This window comes from Saccostrea cucullata, unplaced genomic scaffold, assembly GCF_032062105.1.
Source record: "Saccostrea cucullata isolate Sc308-1 unplaced genomic scaffold, CSIRO_AGI_Scuc_v1 ctg10381, whole genome shotgun sequence".
In the NCBI taxonomy this organism is placed as follows: Eukaryota; Metazoa; Mollusca; class Bivalvia; order Ostreida; family Ostreidae; genus Saccostrea; species Saccostrea cuccullata.
The window spans coordinates 51,914-71,276 of record NW_026936639.1 but is presented as its reverse complement, the minus strand read 5'-3'; the positions used below and the strand labels follow the sequence as shown (position 1 = coordinate 71,276).

Here is a 19,363-nt window from a genome sequence, read left to right as displayed (position 1 = left end):
AGAAATATGACCATTGGTGTGTAACATGTGAACTCCCATTCTGTTCAGCTTGTTTGGAAAACACGTACAGGCGACATGACACCAAAAAGTTCAAAACACATATTCTTAAACATATTCCTATAACTGTTACACAACCATGCAAATACAAAATTGATTATGTCGAAAACAAAATAATTCCCAATTGCTGCACTGTTCTGGAAAATATTAATTTTGATGTTGAAATTTGCCGAAGAGAATCGATATGCTTTGAGCTAAATATGATGTTAAAGATGATATGCAAAGTTCAGAAATTGAAATCTGAAATGGATATAGTTCTTCATGAGGAAAGCTGTAAAGCTATTTCGTGTTTGATCGCTAAACTACATAAACAAAAAAGAATCACTTTACAGAAATTCGAACAAAAATATGAGGTATCACCAAAAAGACCGGTTCAATTTCTCTTGATTTTTAAGAGAGCACCTACACCCCCGAAAAGAATTTTTGTTCCTACCTTGACATCATACCCGAGTGACAAAATCAATTTAGAAGATGTGGTTAGGTTAGTTGGAGACATTCAAGTAAATAAGACTAAAAGAAAGATAGTGGCGAAAAATGAACAACTGAGGGAAATTGTGTCCACATTTGGAAGCAAGCAGTACATTACAGTAACGGGTGTCAATAAATGTAATCACATTTCTAGAGCAACGTCACACCTCATCTGGGTCAGTGATAAAGAAAATCTCATTCTGACAAATCAAACAGGTAGAGCAATCTATGGTCTCACAGAAATAAATAGTGTTTGGGGTGTGCACTCGGTGAATATTACCGGTGAGCTCATATATATAGACAAGGATTATACCATTAAGAAGCTGTGTACGGACAATAAAACAAAAATTAGACTGATATCGAAAACAGAACCATGGGATCCAATCTGCGTATGGTGTTCCCGCTTCAATGGGGATATTCTGGTTGGAATGGGGAAATATGACAAGGATGCTGATAAGTACATCGAGGCCAAGGTCACACGGTACAATAGCGATGGACAGTTAGTCCAGACCATCAAACAAAGTAAAACAGGGGAGGACTTATATGCCTTTCCGATGTACATAACAGAAAACCAAAATGGCGATGTCATTGTTTCTGACTATTACCTTGGTGTAGTAGTTACAGACAGTCGAGGAAGATATCGCTTCACATACAGAGGACTTCCATCCTGGAGACAATTTATACCACGTGGTATCTGTACGGACGTGAATTCGAATATTCTAGTTTCTGATGCCGGCCTTGACATAGTTCATAAGATTGACAAGGACGGCCAAATCCTTTCACTGCCAGATAAACACTCACACCAAAGAGGAATTAAAGAGTTACGGAGCCTGAGTTATGATGATAAAACCCAAATTCTCTTGATCGGATCATACAGCAAAAACAGTATATATGCTTGCATGTTCCTAAGGTAGCCAAACAATTCTGAAGGTAAACTTTCAGACTGCTTCTGATATGTTTATTGCAAATTTAACACGATTTTTTAGTTACTACCAAACAAAATAACATAATTCAATTAATTTTGGCATAAAATATAAATTTATTTGGACATATTTTGCACTATATAATAAATCCATTTGCACACATACTTTTCCCTCTTTTTTTTTTTTTACACCTTTTTCGCATTTTTTTTTTTCAAATTTTAAATCTGAAATAACAGGTACATGTAAAAAAGAATAAAGATAAGCTTACATCATCTATATTTGATATTTACGTTCCCATCTCTTTTCATAGTGTGATGTCATTATCCGATATTGTTAACCCCCTTTATCAGGCACTTTATTGAAGGGTTGGTGTAGATTCGATGAGATGAACAGAGATATAATTATATTCACTATAGTATTAGCCCATTGAAATTTTCTTATCTATGATAACATGATTTTAATATCACAAGACCATTGAACTGAGATCAACATGCCTACTACGACTTCTTCTTGGATCCTTTTACATGTTGATCGTGTTGATATCATATTCTGTTCCAATACAAAAATTACCTTGCAGTATCCTCTAGGTAAACGTTATGTACTAGTCATAGTTATTCATGAACATTATAAAACAGAATGTAAATCATTTAATATGATTTTATGATTGTTTTATTATAAATTTAGTTTTACTTTGTCTAAGACATTTGTCTTATTATCAAATATTTCTCATTATTCAATATTTATCATATGATCGTGAACGTATTGGGAAACAATATGCTTTCATATAGTGGACATATATATTTGAAATATCATTTACAAAGCAGCAATAATAAATTTGGAATTTGTTTTAATAATTGTTATTTTTTCATTAGAGCTAACAAGAATGTCACTTACTTTCAACCATTTGATTTCTCCTCGACATCAGCTGTTTCCTCACATTCATCGTCATCAATATCAGTTGATCAGTTTATCAATTTACTTTCGATTATCAATTTCTTTAAATCATTTAAGTAATTCATCAGTGTATAATTTATGCGTATTATTAAGCTTTCGATTCAGTAGATTTTCCCTACATCGTTGGTTCTGCGCCAATCATGATGAAGGTTGTATAAATTTAACCTTATACTTAATGCATTTTAATATCTCGTCCATCACGGGAGGAGTAGGAGTAGTGAAGTCCCGAAGAAGGATATGGAGATAACGAACAGGTTTCAATATCAAAGTCCATGAAACAATGCAAAAAAGGAGCAAAGCAAACGCGGACCTCCAAAACATCAGAGGTGGGATCAGGTGCCATGCAGGAGTGACCATCCCCTGCTGACCGGTCACACCCACCGTGTGCTCCTTGTCATGATCGGGAAATACATGAAAAATCCGTCGTCAATTCAGTGTATAAATAATGGACTAACAATAATCCGTCGTCAATTAAGTATATAAATAATAGACTAACAATAAGTATATTAAGATGAAAACGGTCAGTGAATTTAATGTCAGCTGAATGCTGTTAACGTCCTCATTGAACAATCTACATGTGTCTACTCAGTTTTCAGGAGCTAATTACTCCCATAGTAAAAGCATGGTGACAAATGCATGGTTACCTAATGTTAATAAACTACATTAAGGAAAGTTGCTGTCCTTTAAAAAGGACTGCAATACATGGACCATATGCATGTGTTTTTAACCGAAATTCAATAAAAGAAAATCTCTAGGTTTTGTGAATATATATGTAGGTTTTTTTTCCCAAATTTTCTATAATGATCTGCTTATTTTGACTGATTTCATTTTATGGAAAAATTGTTAAATTTTATCTCCGATTGACCTATAATTTTGTCATTTTAAAAATATGGCTATTTTGATATACATGTACCTAACCCATTACGATTGGGTTATTTCATCTGTATTGGAATCTATCGTTGTAAATATCGATCTGATGGTACGAGTGTATTACAGTTCTGTAGTATCTTTTTGAAAGTTCCCCCTCCTCAATATAGAAACCGTTGAGCACTACAGGATTCCTCTCTGTGCGTATGTCATTGAAAACCTTCTATATTTCGTATCTGATTTTATTTACTGTATAAAGCTCAGTTTTTTTTAAAAAAGGTCTCTTGATGGGTACATTCTCATTATCAGTAATTTGGTATCCCTTACAAAAAGAATCTGCTGCGTGTTATAAAGATTGTCTGTCAAACTGTGTTTAAAGTCATGCTCTTGCACGGGAAAAAGTGTGTAAAATCTTACGCATGAAAAGAAGAAACGCTTGTCGTGGCATCAACACGACATTTAAATATATCGACGACGCGTTGTCAATTTACAACGGTAATTTCCTTTCCTATGTCGATACGATACATCTTGGTGAGCTTGGGATAAAATATACCACAGAGTTGAAACACCTGTCTCATACTTGGATATTCTAGACATTAATGGTAGTCTAACAACCAAGCTCTATGATAAACGTGACGACTTTAATTTTTCTATTGTCAACTTCCCTTACTTATGCAGCAATATACCTTCAACTGTGTAAAGAAATTCTATAGCTCAGTTGATTCGATGCACAAGAGCATGCTATACGTATGAACAATTTCTAAAACGAGGTAATTTATTGACAAACAAGTTGATGAAACAAGATATTAGCAGTCTCGTTTAAAGTTATCGGTTCGTAAGTTCTATGGTCGCTACATGATCTTGTCAGCAAAAACAATTTATCATTGAGTCAGTTTTTCATTCTAATTGTTAGTCCATTATTTATACATTGAATTGACGACAGATTTTTCCGTTATTTCCTAATCATGACAAGGAGCACACGGCGGGCGTGACCGGTCGGCAGGGGATGCTCGCTCCTCACAGACCTGATGTTTTGGAAGTCCGCGTTTGCTCTGCTCCTGTTTTGTATTGTTTTCTGAACTTTTGGTCTTGAATACTGTTCGTTATCTCCATATATGTTTCATATGGCGCTTGGAGGTGGAAGTTTAAGTCATTTCCTCTGAATCTGAGGATACGCCTGATCTATATGTTCGCACTGCGAAATATATATGGGTACATCCCACTAATTATTTTTAGAATTGGTAGGAGAAGAAAGTAGTGCAGAAAAAATTACAAGTTCCATAATTTGCAGACTTGCATAAAAAAAATTGGGCAGATGTACTGAATTGAGCCTCACACTTGTTGATAAGGAGTATCTTTCCTACCAAAAAAGCTTGGAAAATGTAATTTATCGAGAAGATCAGCTGAATTATTTTGTGTATTATAACGCCAGTGATAATTCTGAAATTCCCCTACTTTCACTTTCATTTTTAGAGGTCCCCGCAGACAGACGCATTTTGCCGGAAAACGAATCTGACATGCCACCTCGAGATTTTAACCAAGGAAAGACAAGTTGATGTGCTTTGATTTGAGGGGTCACTCACTTCTGAACGAAAATTAGGGACATCGCTATGAGAAGAAACGTTAACATTGTCGCCTATGGGAAAACAATTAGTGGACTGTACCCATATTAGGAAGCCCATAAGTAAGTAAAAGATGTCATAAATCTTGAATTTATTTCAAAGTTGGTGTTTTCTATTATTTTCAGTTGTTCAAATTTATGAAAAAAACAATTCTTTAATTGTTGATACACATTTTTAAACAAATTGATTCATAAATAAAGTGTTTAGCCCCCCCCCCCCCCCCCCCCCCCGAACAGTCAACATGCTCATACATGTATCACCCATTGTTTACACATGTATCATGGAGATTTAATGTATTGATTTATATAATTTATTTATTCAGAATCATAAATGTATAATTTGATTAAGAAGCAATTATATAGAAGTACATGCTCCACTGTGGTTTATTTTCAATACACAAAAATTCACAAATGAGTTCGGGATCGGTATTCAATCGGGGTCAAGGTCGAAGTGAAAGTAGACTTAGCAGAAAGTTATCAAAACTGTTCAGTGCAGTGTTTAGCAGTATATAGGTGATGGGCATTTGTATTTTACACAGGAGGTAAGAGGTATATCTTAGTACAATATTTGTAAATAACAATTTAATGTTTTTGGAACATGTCGATGATCGGCACGTCACATACATGACATACATCATTTCAGATCAGTTGCGCGGTGAAGCTGGTTACAGTTGTCTGGGAGTTAAACGATGTGTGTGAACATGCACATTAACTGATTTTTCTCATACTTTTTAGCAATTGCATTACATGTATTTGTCGAATGTACAATTATTGTCAGTAAAACATGATTTTTACCTATTCTGCTGAATTAACTTAATTACCAATGTTAACAGTGTGATTTCAGGTGGGAGCAAATTAATCATTTTTTAAATTAATTAATTTCAAGTAATGGGCATAAAAGGAATATGGTAAAATTGTACGCGTTGAATGTCTGTGTGTCTGTCTGTCTGCAAATGTAATATTGTGCCATTTATTGTATTGATTTTTTTGAGGTTCATGGTGATTGGTGCAGGAAAAACATGAGGTCCATGCAGATGGTGTTTAAAACTATTGGCCAGCAAATGCACACCCATTTGAATACATCTTGAAACAGCACCAGCAAAATGTGACAGTCGGCAAAATGTGTAAGTTAAAGTTTTCTAAAAAAAAAAAAAAATTCATTGAAGTGGGGGATGGGGTGGGGGTGAGGAAATTTACATATTTAATAGGTGATCAGAATGTGAAAGTATTTAGCTATAACTAATCTGTACATGCACTGCTATATACATTTTGCACTTATATAGATTTTTTCTTGTTTAAGAATTTCAAATTAATTAGATCTACATCTTTGTTTTGTAAATTATGCATTATTAAGATTACACGGATACAAGAATTGAAGTTTCATGAATATTTGACAGTCGACATTATGCGATTTGTCAGGAAATTCAAAATTTTGTCTCATTTTCCTACAAATTACAAAATGGTTACCTCGGAAACAAAACAACTTTAGTGGATTATTTATTTTATCCGCAAAACCACATATTTTCATTTTTTAAAGTTAATAATAGTATATAAGCACTGATTTTGTCTTATATGAAAAGTACGGGAAAAGTAATGATACACATGTATTGAGCTATCCATTATTATGATGTCATTGTGACGTCATAGATGAGTAAATTTGCATTGGTATAAAAATTGCTTTGAAACAAATGATTCTATATAGGATTATAAAGGCTTATAACTTTCTTATTCATAGACCAAATTTCATGAATGATACATCAATGGACAGGAAATAATCAGTTCTTTTTTATTTTACTACTTTCGGGGTATTTGTTAACTTCATTTTTTTGTCATTTCTGGAGAAACTATGAATTAGAGGGTGAAAAGTGGTCATATTTTGTGCGGAAATGCATTAATTTTTTAAAATAAGTGAAATTGACCCAATTAAGTGCTTGATTATGATTTGACTATATGTATTTAAAGTTATGAAGTTGATTAAGAATGGTATAAATGTGTTAATAGGCTAAAATTTAAGGTAATACTTGGGTGCCGTTTTGGCTAGATTGGAGCATTTTTTAAGGATATTACACATAGAACTGTAAATGCTGTAAAATCTTAATTAATTGTTGAATTTTCATGAAACTTGGCATGATGTCTCTACTTATGCTCTAGATTGACAAACTGTGTGAAATATTGTAAAATCAAAAAAATGCTTTTTCATATTGGGTACATCCCACTAATTATTTTTAGAATCGGTAGGAGAAGAAAGTAGTGCAGAAAAAATTACAAGTTCCTTAATTTGCAGACTTGCATAAAAAAAATTGGGCAGATGTACTGAATTGAGCCTCACACTTGTTGATAAGGAGTATCTTTCCTACCAAAAAAGCTTGGAAAATGTAATTTATCAAGAAGATCAGCTGAATTATTTTGTGTATTATAACGCCAGTGATAATTCTGAAATTCCCCTACTTTCACTTTCATTTTTAGAGGTCCCCGCAGACAGACGCATTTTGCCGGAAAACGAATCTGACATGCCACCTCGAGATTTTAACCAAGGAAAGACAAGTTGATGTGCTTTGATTTGAGGGGTCACTCACTTCTGAACGAAAATTAGGGACATCGCTATGAGAAGAAACGTTAACATTGTCGCCTATGGGAAAACAATTAGTGGACTGTACCCATATATAATATATATATATTATATATATATATATATATATACTGTAATATATATGCAAACGCATTACGGAAAATTCATTTTTTTTTCATAAATTTACTTAAAAAGTACACATTGCAGCATATGTATGGAGTGTTCAACGATTTAAACCATACGTGAGAGATTAATAGAATCATGAATGAACTGAAAAAAAGTTTTAAGCGTTCAGTAGTCGTAAGGTAGAAATTTTAGGAGTTCTCTTGTCCTAAGGTTTAACTGGATATATGTATCCACTACTGTGATTAAGCTGTCCACTAATCCTAAGGTATCAGTAGATTTATGCGTTCATGTCACTAAACCTAAAGAATAAATACATTTATGTCAGTAGTCTTGTGAGGTATCCTGATTGTGTCTACGTATCATTTGATTTAACTTGATCTACAGAGATGTATAGAAGTTAATACATCCAATGACGAAGATGATTTCTCCCTTGCTTTAATGCAATAGAAAAGGCATTATATAAATATACCGGTAAATATAATAAACCATAAAGATCGTTAACAGATAAAGAATCCTTTCCTCGTGTGTCATTGACACGGTGACTCGAAAGAAAAGGCAATATACTACGTATTTATGATTTTATTACAAAAAGTACAACGTTGAAGAAATTTACGAATGTGCAAAATAGTTAGCAAATATCTTTCAGTACATGTAAAATATTCTAGTGCTCAAACAGAAGATTTTTTTTTACGAGAGTTGATCCAAAGTAATGTCACATTTACCTAAAAATCTTTTAAATTCGAAAGTTTTCATCAAAAGTTTAAACACTTATGTCTCTCTCTATTTTGACTTTTGCATTTAAACTTCATTTGAATATATGAAATACTTCATTAAATATCAAAAATAAAAACAACTTTCAAATTGGTTCTCCCCTATCGCCGCAGGTCAAGAATGTATCGACGTCGTCTTGACGGGTATCTTTGACAATCATTTTGAATCTGATGATACAAAGATTTACGTAAAAGGAAAAAATTTAGAAATAACGTTTGTTCAAAGTTAAAATGATTTTTAATTAATGCTACAACTGAAAACAAGACGTTTTATAGCAAAAAAAGCGTTAAAAATCATAAAATGAAACCGGTGAGAGGTTTAATATATGTGTGGATTGACAGAATATAAGTTACGTAAAGTCACGTCATAACAACGTTGAAAACATTCTTCCCGTGCGGCGATAGACAAATCCTGACATAGTTTTATCTTAATAATAAAAAAAGTAATTTATATAATCACTGATAATGAAATGAAATTTTAAGGCAAAAATCAAATAAGGTGGGGGTACACATGATATTAATTTTTTTGAATCTGGCTTAATAAGGAAAGAAAGGAAAATAAGCATTGGTGGACAAGGGACACATTTACTTAGATATTTTAGGCTGAAGTTCACAGTTCAAATCAGCTTTCCGTAACAGTTTAAGATATGGTTTCTCTGTGCATCTGTTTATTTTTTGTTTCGTTAAAAATGGCCCAGTTGTTTAAAGTTAACTGTTCTATCTTTTTTTGTAAAATGTCAACTTGTTTCTAAAGTATTGTCCTAATATTTAATCTTGTTGTCATTATGTGTTTATTAGTAGATTTTGTGTTAAAAATGTTTTTTTTAATTTATGATTTATTAGATTTATTACAAATCAACTATAGAGACAAGTTTAATTGTCTAATGGTGTTTCAAATGCCCCTGTTCTCTCAAAATGCAATATGTCAATATGTATGTACAAACAAGAGGACAATGGGCCACAACGCTCACCTGAGTAACTTTCGTCCAGCTGTTCATTACCAGATTTTCCTCTTACAATACCTATTGTGGCCCAAACCTATCCCAGGGGTCATAATTTAAGTATTTAGAATCAACTCTACCCAAGGATGCTTCCACATAAATTTAAGCTTTTCTGACCCAGCGGTTCTTGAGAAGATTTTTTCTATATATTTCAAAAAATCCTACCAGGGGTATATATTGCAATGTAAAATTTGAATTCCTTATTATGACCCCACTTTACCCGAGGGTCAATATTTTAAATGTCTACACGACCCAAGGATGATTCCACATAAGTGTCAGCTTTACTGGCGCAGAGGTTCTTAGGAAGAAGTTTATTTTAGAATCTTCTCTGATTTGGTCCCACTAGTTAACCAGGATACTTCAAGACAGTTTCAGCTTTACCGGCGCAGTGGTTGTTCATCAGATTTTAAAACATTATTTCCTACGTATTTGAAATTAAAACTTGGATTTCCAATTGGAGCCCCTCCCTACCCTCCCTGGGTTAAAATTTAGAATCTTTTCTACCCCAGGATGCTTCCACACATTTTTCAGCATTCATATCCAGTGGTTCTTGAAAATAAAATATTTTTCCTATATATTTTAATATCAAACTTGGATGACCAATTGTGGCTCTGCCCCTTCCCTGGGGGGTCATGTTTTGAACAATTTAGAATCTACAATATCCCAGGCTGTTTTCAGATAAGTTTCAGGTTTTTTGGCCCTTATGGTTTTAGGAAAATTTTGTAATAGCCCCTATCTATATTTGTCTTTTCTTCTTTATCTCCCCTTGTAAGGGGAGCGTGTCAACTTTTCAACAATTTTTAACTCCTCATCCCCCAAGGATGCTTTTTAGTATTTTGGTTAAAATTGGCCCAGAGATTCTTGAGAAACAGTTGAAAATGTGAAATGTTTACACACAGACGGACTGACGACTGACAACAGGTGACCAGAAAAGCTCACTTGAGCTTTAATCTCAGCTAGGTGTGCTCAAAATTACACAATACATTCTATACAACATTGTTTTAAGAACTGACACAATACAAAGTCTATTTTTACAGTATTAATGTGGTATTAAAGCATTGACACAATACAAAGTCTATCTTTACAGCATTAATGTGGTATTAAAGCATTGACACAAAACAAGGTCTATCTTTACAGCATTAATGTGGTATTAAAACATTCACACAATACAAAGTCTATTTTTACAGCTTTAATGTGGTATTTAAACATTGACACAATACAAAGTCTATTTTTACAGCATTAATGTGGTATTAAAACATTGACACAATACAAATTCTATTTTTACAGCATTAATGTGGTATTAAAATATTGACACAATACAAAGTCTATTTTTACAGCATTAATGTGGTATTAAAACATTGACACAATACAAAGTCTATTTTTACAGCATTAATGTGGTATTAAAACATTGACACAATACAAAGTCTATTTTTACAGCATTAATGTGGTATTAAAACATTGACACAATACAAAGTCTATTTTTACAACATTAATGTGGTATTAAAACATGGACACAATGCAAGTCTATTTTTACAGCATTAATGTGGTGTTAAAACATTGACACAATACAAAGTATATTTTTACAGCATTAATGTGGTATTAAAACATTCACACAATACAAGGTCTATTTTTACAGCATTAACGTGGTATTAAAGCATTGACACAATACAAAGTCTGTTTCACAGCATTAATGTGGTATTAAAGCCTTTGACTAATTATAAAGTATTATTTGTACTACTGTATATCACTAAGTTTTCGCGAAACCTAATTTTTTGCGAGATAGTCATTGACTCTTGATTAGCGAAACAACATTTTCACGAATTGTGGTTATTGCTCTATATAATCTTAATGAATGCTATTATACACAAGAATTAAATTTTCGCGAGCACACTGTCTGGCGTAATTGCGCGAAAATAAAGTATTCGCAAATAAAAGGTGATTTACAGTACATTAATGTGGTAAAGTAACAATGATTACAAACTCTTATTTGTACTACATTAATGTGGTAATGTAACAATGATTACAAAGTCTTATTTTTACTACATTTAAGAATCACTTTAGTCTTCTGGGTATGCCAGGGCATTAACGATGGTTAGAAACTCTGATAAATTGTCTATTAGAGAAAAAGTCCATTCTACAGAAATGTTCTACTCTTACAGCTGTTGTTCATGTCCCTGGCATTAACAACAAACTTGACTATTTACAAACTTGGGCGTGATTCCTTTTACATACATTTATATGTAAAACAAGAAGTTCAGGGGCCTTTACGGTTAAGTGAGTATAATACAATGTAGATGATCTATAGAAGTATAAAATAAACTGATGGAAGAAGATTTATTGCCTCAAAACAAGAAAAATAGGATGATCAGGATCAAATAATGAGTCTAGAACTCGACCAGTGATAGCTCATAAAATAAGTTCCTCTTGCTCCCATTTATCACTATCACCCTGAAGATTATTAACAAAACATAAGTTCTTCGGTACTTTTAACCCTATATTATAACCTGTATCATCATAACTATGCACTCAGTTGGAGATCAAGTTGAATTGAAGTTTAGAGCCCCCCCCCCCCCTCGGAAAAGCAGACAAGATTATTTAATAGATTTAATGATTTTTTTTATATATATTATCGATCGACCATAACTTTACACGTGGATATCTAACCTAGAAGCAACAAGAGGCCCAGGGGCCAAGACGGAAATCTACACCTCATTAGAATGCTTTTGTTACACACTATAGTTTTGTTGTTTACAAGATAATTTCTATTTATTGATATAAAGTTTGTATTCCTTTGTCCACATTATGCTTCTCTATTCCCCTGAATTTCAAATCTACACTACTTTTATGCTTTTGAATTGATGATCAATCAACATGATGGCTCTGTGAAGAAATTAAAGAATTTTTACCATGCATTCCTTGTAAAACCTTGATCACCCATCGTGGCCTCACCTTTGCCGAGTCTACACTTTCAGAGGATGCTTACATATAACAATGACCAATCAAGGCTTTCTGTTTTTGAGAAAAAAAAATTTCACAGATCTTTTCTATGTATTCCCATGTGAAAATTTGATACCCAACTGTGGCCCCATCCTACCCCTGGGGATCTTGATTTGAACAAAAGTAATTTTCTCTTTCAGAGGATGCTTCTTCATGAGTTTCATCTTTCTTGGCCCAGTGAATCTTGAGAGGAAGATTGTAAATTATTTTTCCAATGTATTCTTATGCTAAACTTTGATACCCTATTGTGGCCCTACCCTACCCCCCCCCCCCCCGGGGGGGGGGCATGACTTGAACAAACTTGAATCTTTCTGATTCCTGAATCTACCTGAGGATGATTCCACATGAGTTTCATCTTTCCTGGCCCAGTAGTTTCGGAGAAGAATTTTCTTATGTATTCCTATGCTGAAGTTTGATACCCCATTGTGGACCCACCCTACCCCCGGGGGTCACGATTTGTACAAACTTAAATCTACACTACCTGAGGATGATTCCACATGAGTTTCATCTTTCCTTGCCCAGTGGTTCTTGAGAAGATTTTTAAAAGATGCCATTAATTTTTCACTAATTAATAATTATTTCCCCTTGGAAGTGGGACTTGCCCTTCATTTGAACAAACTTAAATACACTTTACCCGAAATACTTTGTGGCAAGTTTGGTTGAAATTGACCCAGTGGTTCTTGAGAAGAAGATGAAAATGTGAAAAGTTACCGACGACGACAACAGACAACGGACAAATTTTGATCAGAAAAGATCAACTTCAGCCTTATCAGGTTAGCTAATAACATGCACGATCCTTGAAGAAGCCCCCTTGCTTATTAGTTTCTTTTGTATAAACAGGAACAAAAATGAATATTTTGAAAGAAAATATGTAGTTTCACTTTATAATCAAAATGTTGAAATGATGACTCTCAACGATGGACGAGAAAAGATAGCAATGGATTACCTTGGTGACTCAGGGGACCTAATAAATATAGGAAAAAATAAACTAGTTCGAGCGTTCCAAGAAAATCATATCTCGCCTTATCTAGCATCATCGAAAATTAGACTAATGAGTGATCATGGTTTTTTTTTCGTTAAAATTACAATTATATTGTAACATAATAGTTACGTCGAAGAGAAACCAAGGCATGGTGAGAAAACAATAAATAATATTTATCAGAAAAGTTACAATTAATATAAATTCAAAAAAGTTAAAACAAATATTCATATTAAATTCATAAACAAGAGGCCCATGGGCCACATCGCTCACCTGAGCACTGTGGCTAGGAAAAAAGTAGAAATTGGTTTATTATTGGAAAGTTTAAATCCAAAAGTAAAAATTGACCAATTATGGTTTTGCTATTCTTGAGAAAATGATTTTTAAAGAATTTTCCTATATATTTCTATGTAAAACTATGGTCGGACATTGTGGCCCCGCCCTACCCCCGGGGGTCATGATTTGAACAAACTTGAATCTACACTACCTGAGGATGCTTCCATATAAATATGATCAATTATGGCTTTGTTATTCTTGAGAAGAAGATTTTTAAAGAATTTTCCTATATATTTCTATGTAAAACTTTGGTGGGCCATTTTGGCCCCGCCCTACCCCCGGGGGTCATGATTTGAACAAAATTGAATCTGCACTACCTGAGCATGCTTCCATATAAATATGATGAATTATGGCTTTGTCATTCTTGAGAAGAAGATTTTTAAAGAATTTTACTATATATTTCTATGTAAAACCTTGGTCGGCCATTTTGGCCCCGCCCTACCCCCGGGGGTCATGATTTGAACAAACTTGAATCTACACTACCTGAGCATGCTCCCATATAAATATGACGAATTATGGCTTTGTCATTCTTGCGAAGAAGATTTTTAAAGAATTTCCTATATATTTCTATGTAAAACTTTGGTCGGCCATTTTGGCCCCGCCCTACCCCCGGGGGTCATGATTTGAACAAATTTGAATTTACACTACCTGAGAATGTTTCCCCATAAGTTTCGTCTTTCCTGGCACAGTGGTTCTTAAGAAGAAGATTTTTAAAATATGCCACCAAATTTTCATTAATTCCCAATTATCTCCCCTTGAATGAGGGTGTGGCCCTTCCTTTGAACAAACTTGAATCCCCTTCACCCAAGGATGCTTTGTGGCAAGTTTGGTTGAAATTGACCCAGCGGTTCTTGAGAAGAAGTCGAAAATGTGAAAAGTTTACAGACAGACAGACAGACAGACGGACAGACGGACAGACAGACGGACGGACGGACAGACGGACGCCGGACAAAATGTGATCAGAAAAGCTCACTTGAGCCTTCGGCTGAGGTGAGCTAAAAATGACTACATATTGTACAGGATTTAAATGTAACGTCAGGCGGATCGATACATCTTTGACGTAAGTCGTTGTGACGTCAGCAACCAAATTTATACGATATAAAGCAAATGTAATGAATCAGAAACCGCGTTATAAACAGAATGAAATTATTCGACTTTATTTCCACAATCCCCAACATCCAACTACTCAAGTCGGTATACTGATCTTGAAGTATCGGAGCAATCGAAATATCACACAGGCTTTTCTCTCGAGGTGAGATCAACATCAGCCTTTTATGTCAAGTCAGGAAAATTTTATTAGAATTTTTAAATTTAATTAGTACATGTCTAAATCAACAATATCCGAGAATCAGATCAAAAGTTAGTACACGGATGATAACGAAGAGTATTCAATATCAAAGTCTATAAAACAATAATAAATAGGAGCAGAGAAAACATGGACCTCCAAAACATCAGAGGTGGGATGAGGTGCCCGTTTTATTCTTTAAAGACAACTAATGAAACAATTGGATTTTTTTCCTTTTGTATCGAGAACATTACTTAGCCTTTTCCGACAGGTCGAAAAAAAAAAGATTTTTCATTCTGTACTATGCGACAGTCAGAGGACTTGTAAAGAAGATTACTAATTCTTTAATGTGTTGATTTCTTTGTGTTTTCTATTTGAATTATTTTCATTTTTCTGTTGCACCGTCCACTCTGAATTTTTGGACTGTCTATATATAGGAAATAGTTCCCTGTCGCGAGTTTGATAAAAGAGCTAGGATATCCCACATTTAGCCAGTGGATATGTGTATAATATCACAATCACACGGATGATAACGAAGAGTATTCAATATCAAAGTCTATAAAACAATAATAAATAGGAGCAGAGAAAACATGGACCTCCAAAACATCAGAGGTGGGATGAGGTGCCCGTTTTATTCTTTAAAGACAACTAATGAAACAATTGGATTTTTTTCCTTTTGTATCGAGAACATTACTTAGCCTTTTCCGACAGGTCGAAAAAAAAAAGATTTTTCATTCTGTACTATGCGACAGTCAGAGGACTTGTAAAGAAGATTACTAATTCTTTAATGTGTTGATTTCTTTGTGTTTTCTATTTGAATTATTTTCATTTTTCTGTTGCACCGTCCACTCTGAATTTTTGGACTGTCTATATATAGGAAATAGTTCCCTGTCGCGAGTTTGATAAAAGAGCTAGGATATCCCACATTTAGCCAGTGGATATGTGTATAATATCACAATTAAGAATTCAAACATATTACATGTAACTATTAAACTATGTTATAAGTAACTATTTAAAAGAAAAAACTAGAAAGATAGAAAGCCAATCGTCTTTCAAAGGTCTAATATTTAACTCTTTTTATCTGATTTTACTCTGATGTAGAGATCTGAGTCTTTAATAAATCCCTTTTTCAAAAATAGAATGATTTTTAGTAAGAAGGGAATCATACAGAGATGCTCTTGTTTGTAAGAAAACCCGACTCTCCCTTATAAATTTATCAGAATTGACTCAAGTCTTTGTTTCTGATCATCATCACAGTCTGTTTTAATGCTTCATATCTTTTCCACTCATGCCATGTCGTGTAATTTTTACCAGACACTCCAGACTGTCCGTACAGTCCGTTAAGGTTTGATTCGTAACAGATGTGGTGCCACCAGGCTCCGTGTCGGGATAGAGCACAGTTATCTTTACTTTCCATGTCATTGTCCTGATCTTTTGTTGAAAATTTCATTCTATTGTACCATACCAAATTGTCACCTAGAACAGAGTATGTGATGAAATACACTCAAATGTGTTATTTATTAAAAAAATTATATAATCTAATGTGGATTTTATTTTAACATAATCTAATTAAAAAATTAGTCGTATGATTAGATTCAAAGTGAACATGTTCAGTTTGATGATACTAAATCATTCTTGTATGTATCATATAACCCACTCTAAGTCTTTTTAAATATATTTGAGAATAAGCATATCTTCCCTTTATAATAAGCTAAATTTAACTAACGATATCAAAGATCATGATAAAAAATGAATTGATTTCATGGATCAATGGCAAGGCACGTTAACAAGCATTCAGAAGATTTCTGGTTCAAATCCAAGCGTTTGTACCGTGTTGTGTCATTGCATTAAGTACTATATAAAGGCTAATACTGCGATGGTGTCTCATCACTTAGCACTACAGAAATTGGTTATATGATCAGAACCAAAGAGCCCCATAGCTTGGGAAGGATTTAAGTTAGGGTTAAAAAATCTAGGATGTATTGAGGAAATTAGAATACAAATTCGTAAATAATGAAAAAAAAGGTATAAATACCCTCTTTCTCTATGTGTATATGTTTATACACTACATGTATCTGCATTTAACATCCTTCATATATTTTTATACAATACCATCATCCCTCTGCCATACCTTGATCACACTACACACCCGCTGTTCCGCTGTATCCAGATACTGTCAGGGTATATTTATCGTCTTCATCTCCAATGTAAAATGTAGTGTACACAGCATAAGCCTGTTCTCCACTAAAACTCTGGAGATCAACTCGGAGTTCTTGGTTCCGATCCTTGGTTAAAAAGTGGATTGCGTCATTCCCTATATACAAAGTTTTCCCTTATTAGAGCTTCTGTAAATTTTCCCTGTATAGAGCCTCTTAATTGTTAAAACATCTCTTGTAGCAGTTAATTGGTTGAAATATAGCATCCAATTGGTGGCATCAATTTACCATCAAGTACAGTTTGTAATGTCTTGAATTATTTCCCTTTCATATTATATTGTTTTTAAAGGCCCTAGTAACTTTGTTCTATTTTCGGTTCTCTATACATTAAGCTAAAACAAAAACTCGATCATTGGTACGAAAAGAAGTATGGACGATAGTTACTATATATTGTCTTACCTGACCTGTATTTAGATTGCTTTAAAAGTAGCGGTTGAGATGTTCGATACATACCTAACCAGTAGTTTTTAGAGGCATTACCAAATCCATGTTTGTACTCGTTCCATGTCCTGTAAAAATCCAAGTCGCCATCTTCTCTTTTCTGAAATATCTGTAAACAACATTCCTTTATTTACTTAATTGGTACTTGTCATTAATATGAAAAAGGAATATATTGATCACTACATTTCTCTATCCTATAAATTTCTTGTTGAGTGGAAGAATATCTGCATTTTGCTACTCTTTGGTTATCTAGAGTGACTGGAGGAAAAGAATAAGTATTCTATTTTTTTTAACACACTATATTAACAATTTGTCGCGTTCTTATTTTGTTCAGATAAGTAAAAATGATTGTGTTCATTTTGTCAAAAAATGGAAACATGCAGACGTTTGTTTATTTTATCAAGCTTTGGCAACGGGATTCATATAATTCAATATTTGTTTCTTATATTCATTTTCGAATTCCGGAAATCACTACTAAAGAACATTTTATGCACAATTTGTAAATTATTTAAAAATTAAAAGATTACTCACCGTCCACCCTCCTCCATCTGTCGTCATGTCACAGAAGACATCTCTCAGAGTGTCAGCGAAAATAACGTAAACTCCATCTTGTCCTTTTTTACTGGGGTCTCCATTCAAAATCTCTGAACAATCCTTGTATCCTTTTTATATTTAAAGTATGAAATATATGGTAATAACGTACAATATTAAAACTCATAAGTCCATTCACACAGTAAAAATCAGGTGCAGAGCAAACACAGATTTGTAAACATCAGAGGTGGGATCAGGTGACAAGGAGGGAATTTTTCAAAATCAAAAGTCAGTTTTGAATATATTTAATATTCCCAACAACCAACACCAATTTGAATTACCATATCTATATTGGATTCCGAAACTTAAAATAAACAAGAGGTCCATGGGCCTTATAGGTCACCTGAGAATCATGCACAAAGTTTCAAATAATTTAATTTGGTTCATGTTTCAAGCTAGATGCTATGGCATTCACAATTTTGAAAGAGGCGCCATTGCTAATCATAACTATACACTTAACAATTGCTTTATATCCATAGGCAGGGAAAGGGAACAAAAATGTATTTCAATAAATCAGTAATATTCAGAAATTTTCACAACGTAAAATCAATCATTCCATGTTTACAAAAATGCACAAATGGCAGAGTTAGGAAGAAAACAACCTTCATTAAGCATTATCAAATAAGTATTGTTAGGCCTAATAAATTCAAAAGCCATTCCCTACAATTTATTTGAGGTAATTTCTTACCTTTTAAAACCTGTACACATTTACCACCAATACAAATGTCATACTCAGTACAGGCGTTGTTTAAGCAAGAGCCTGCCAAGTGCTGAAGTAAAATCAACCCAGGGTTGTGATTCCTTAAATATGTAATTTAATTGGTTTTTATGAAAATGTTTAAGGTCTTTCCTTACCACTGGAAACTCTTCCTTTTCGACATGAAAGGTTGGGCCTTTAGTTATTAGACTGCTGTCATTCTGGATGACAAACCTTGAGTTTAGCCGGCATGTCTTTTCTTCTTGTATCCAATCCACTGAGCGACACAACTTAAACTTAAAACAAATCATCATGCACATTGAAATGTCAGAATTTCTCAAAAGGTTAAAACCTGGACGTGAGGAATTTTCATAATTGCTAACGAGCAAAGTTTTGGGGTCGAATGGGTCGAAGCATTGGGAGTAGCATGTCTGTAACAGAGCAAGGAATTGTCCAAAACTGTAG

The 19,363-nt window shown here is 33.8% G+C and overlaps 2 protein-coding genes and 1 long non-coding RNA gene across 3 annotated transcripts; 2 read left to right on the top strand and 1 right to left on the bottom strand.

Annotated features, from left to right (window-relative positions):
• Positions 1–269: 269 nt before the first annotated feature.
• On the top strand, positions 270–1,439 carry LOC134246094 (uncharacterized). Its single transcript, XM_062728373.1, has one exon. The coding sequence runs from the start codon at positions 270–272 to the stop codon at positions 1,437–1,439; it is 1,170 nt and encodes a 389-aa protein (XP_062584357.1).
• Positions 1,440–4,537: 3,098 nt separating this feature from the next.
• LOC134246096 (uncharacterized) lies at positions 4,538–7,562 on the top strand. Its single transcript, XR_009987574.1, has 4 exons — positions 4,538–4,651; positions 4,743–4,953; positions 5,883–6,014; positions 7,357–7,562. It is a non-coding gene; the product is annotated as an uncharacterized LOC134246096 (long non-coding RNA).
• An 8,607-nt stretch (positions 7,563–16,169) lies between these two features.
• Positions 16,170–19,150, bottom strand: LOC134246093 (ficolin-1-like). The gene is made up of 6 exons (XM_062728372.1): positions 19,133–19,150; positions 18,890–18,899; positions 18,142–18,272; positions 17,623–17,719; positions 17,103–17,267; positions 16,170–16,429 (listed from the first exon to the last, which is right to left on the bottom strand). Exons 1-6 carry the CDS (start codon positions 19,148–19,150, stop codon positions 16,170–16,172), a joined length of 681 nt encoding a protein of 226 aa, XP_062584356.1.
• Between the last annotated feature and the right edge of the window lie 213 nt (positions 19,151–19,363).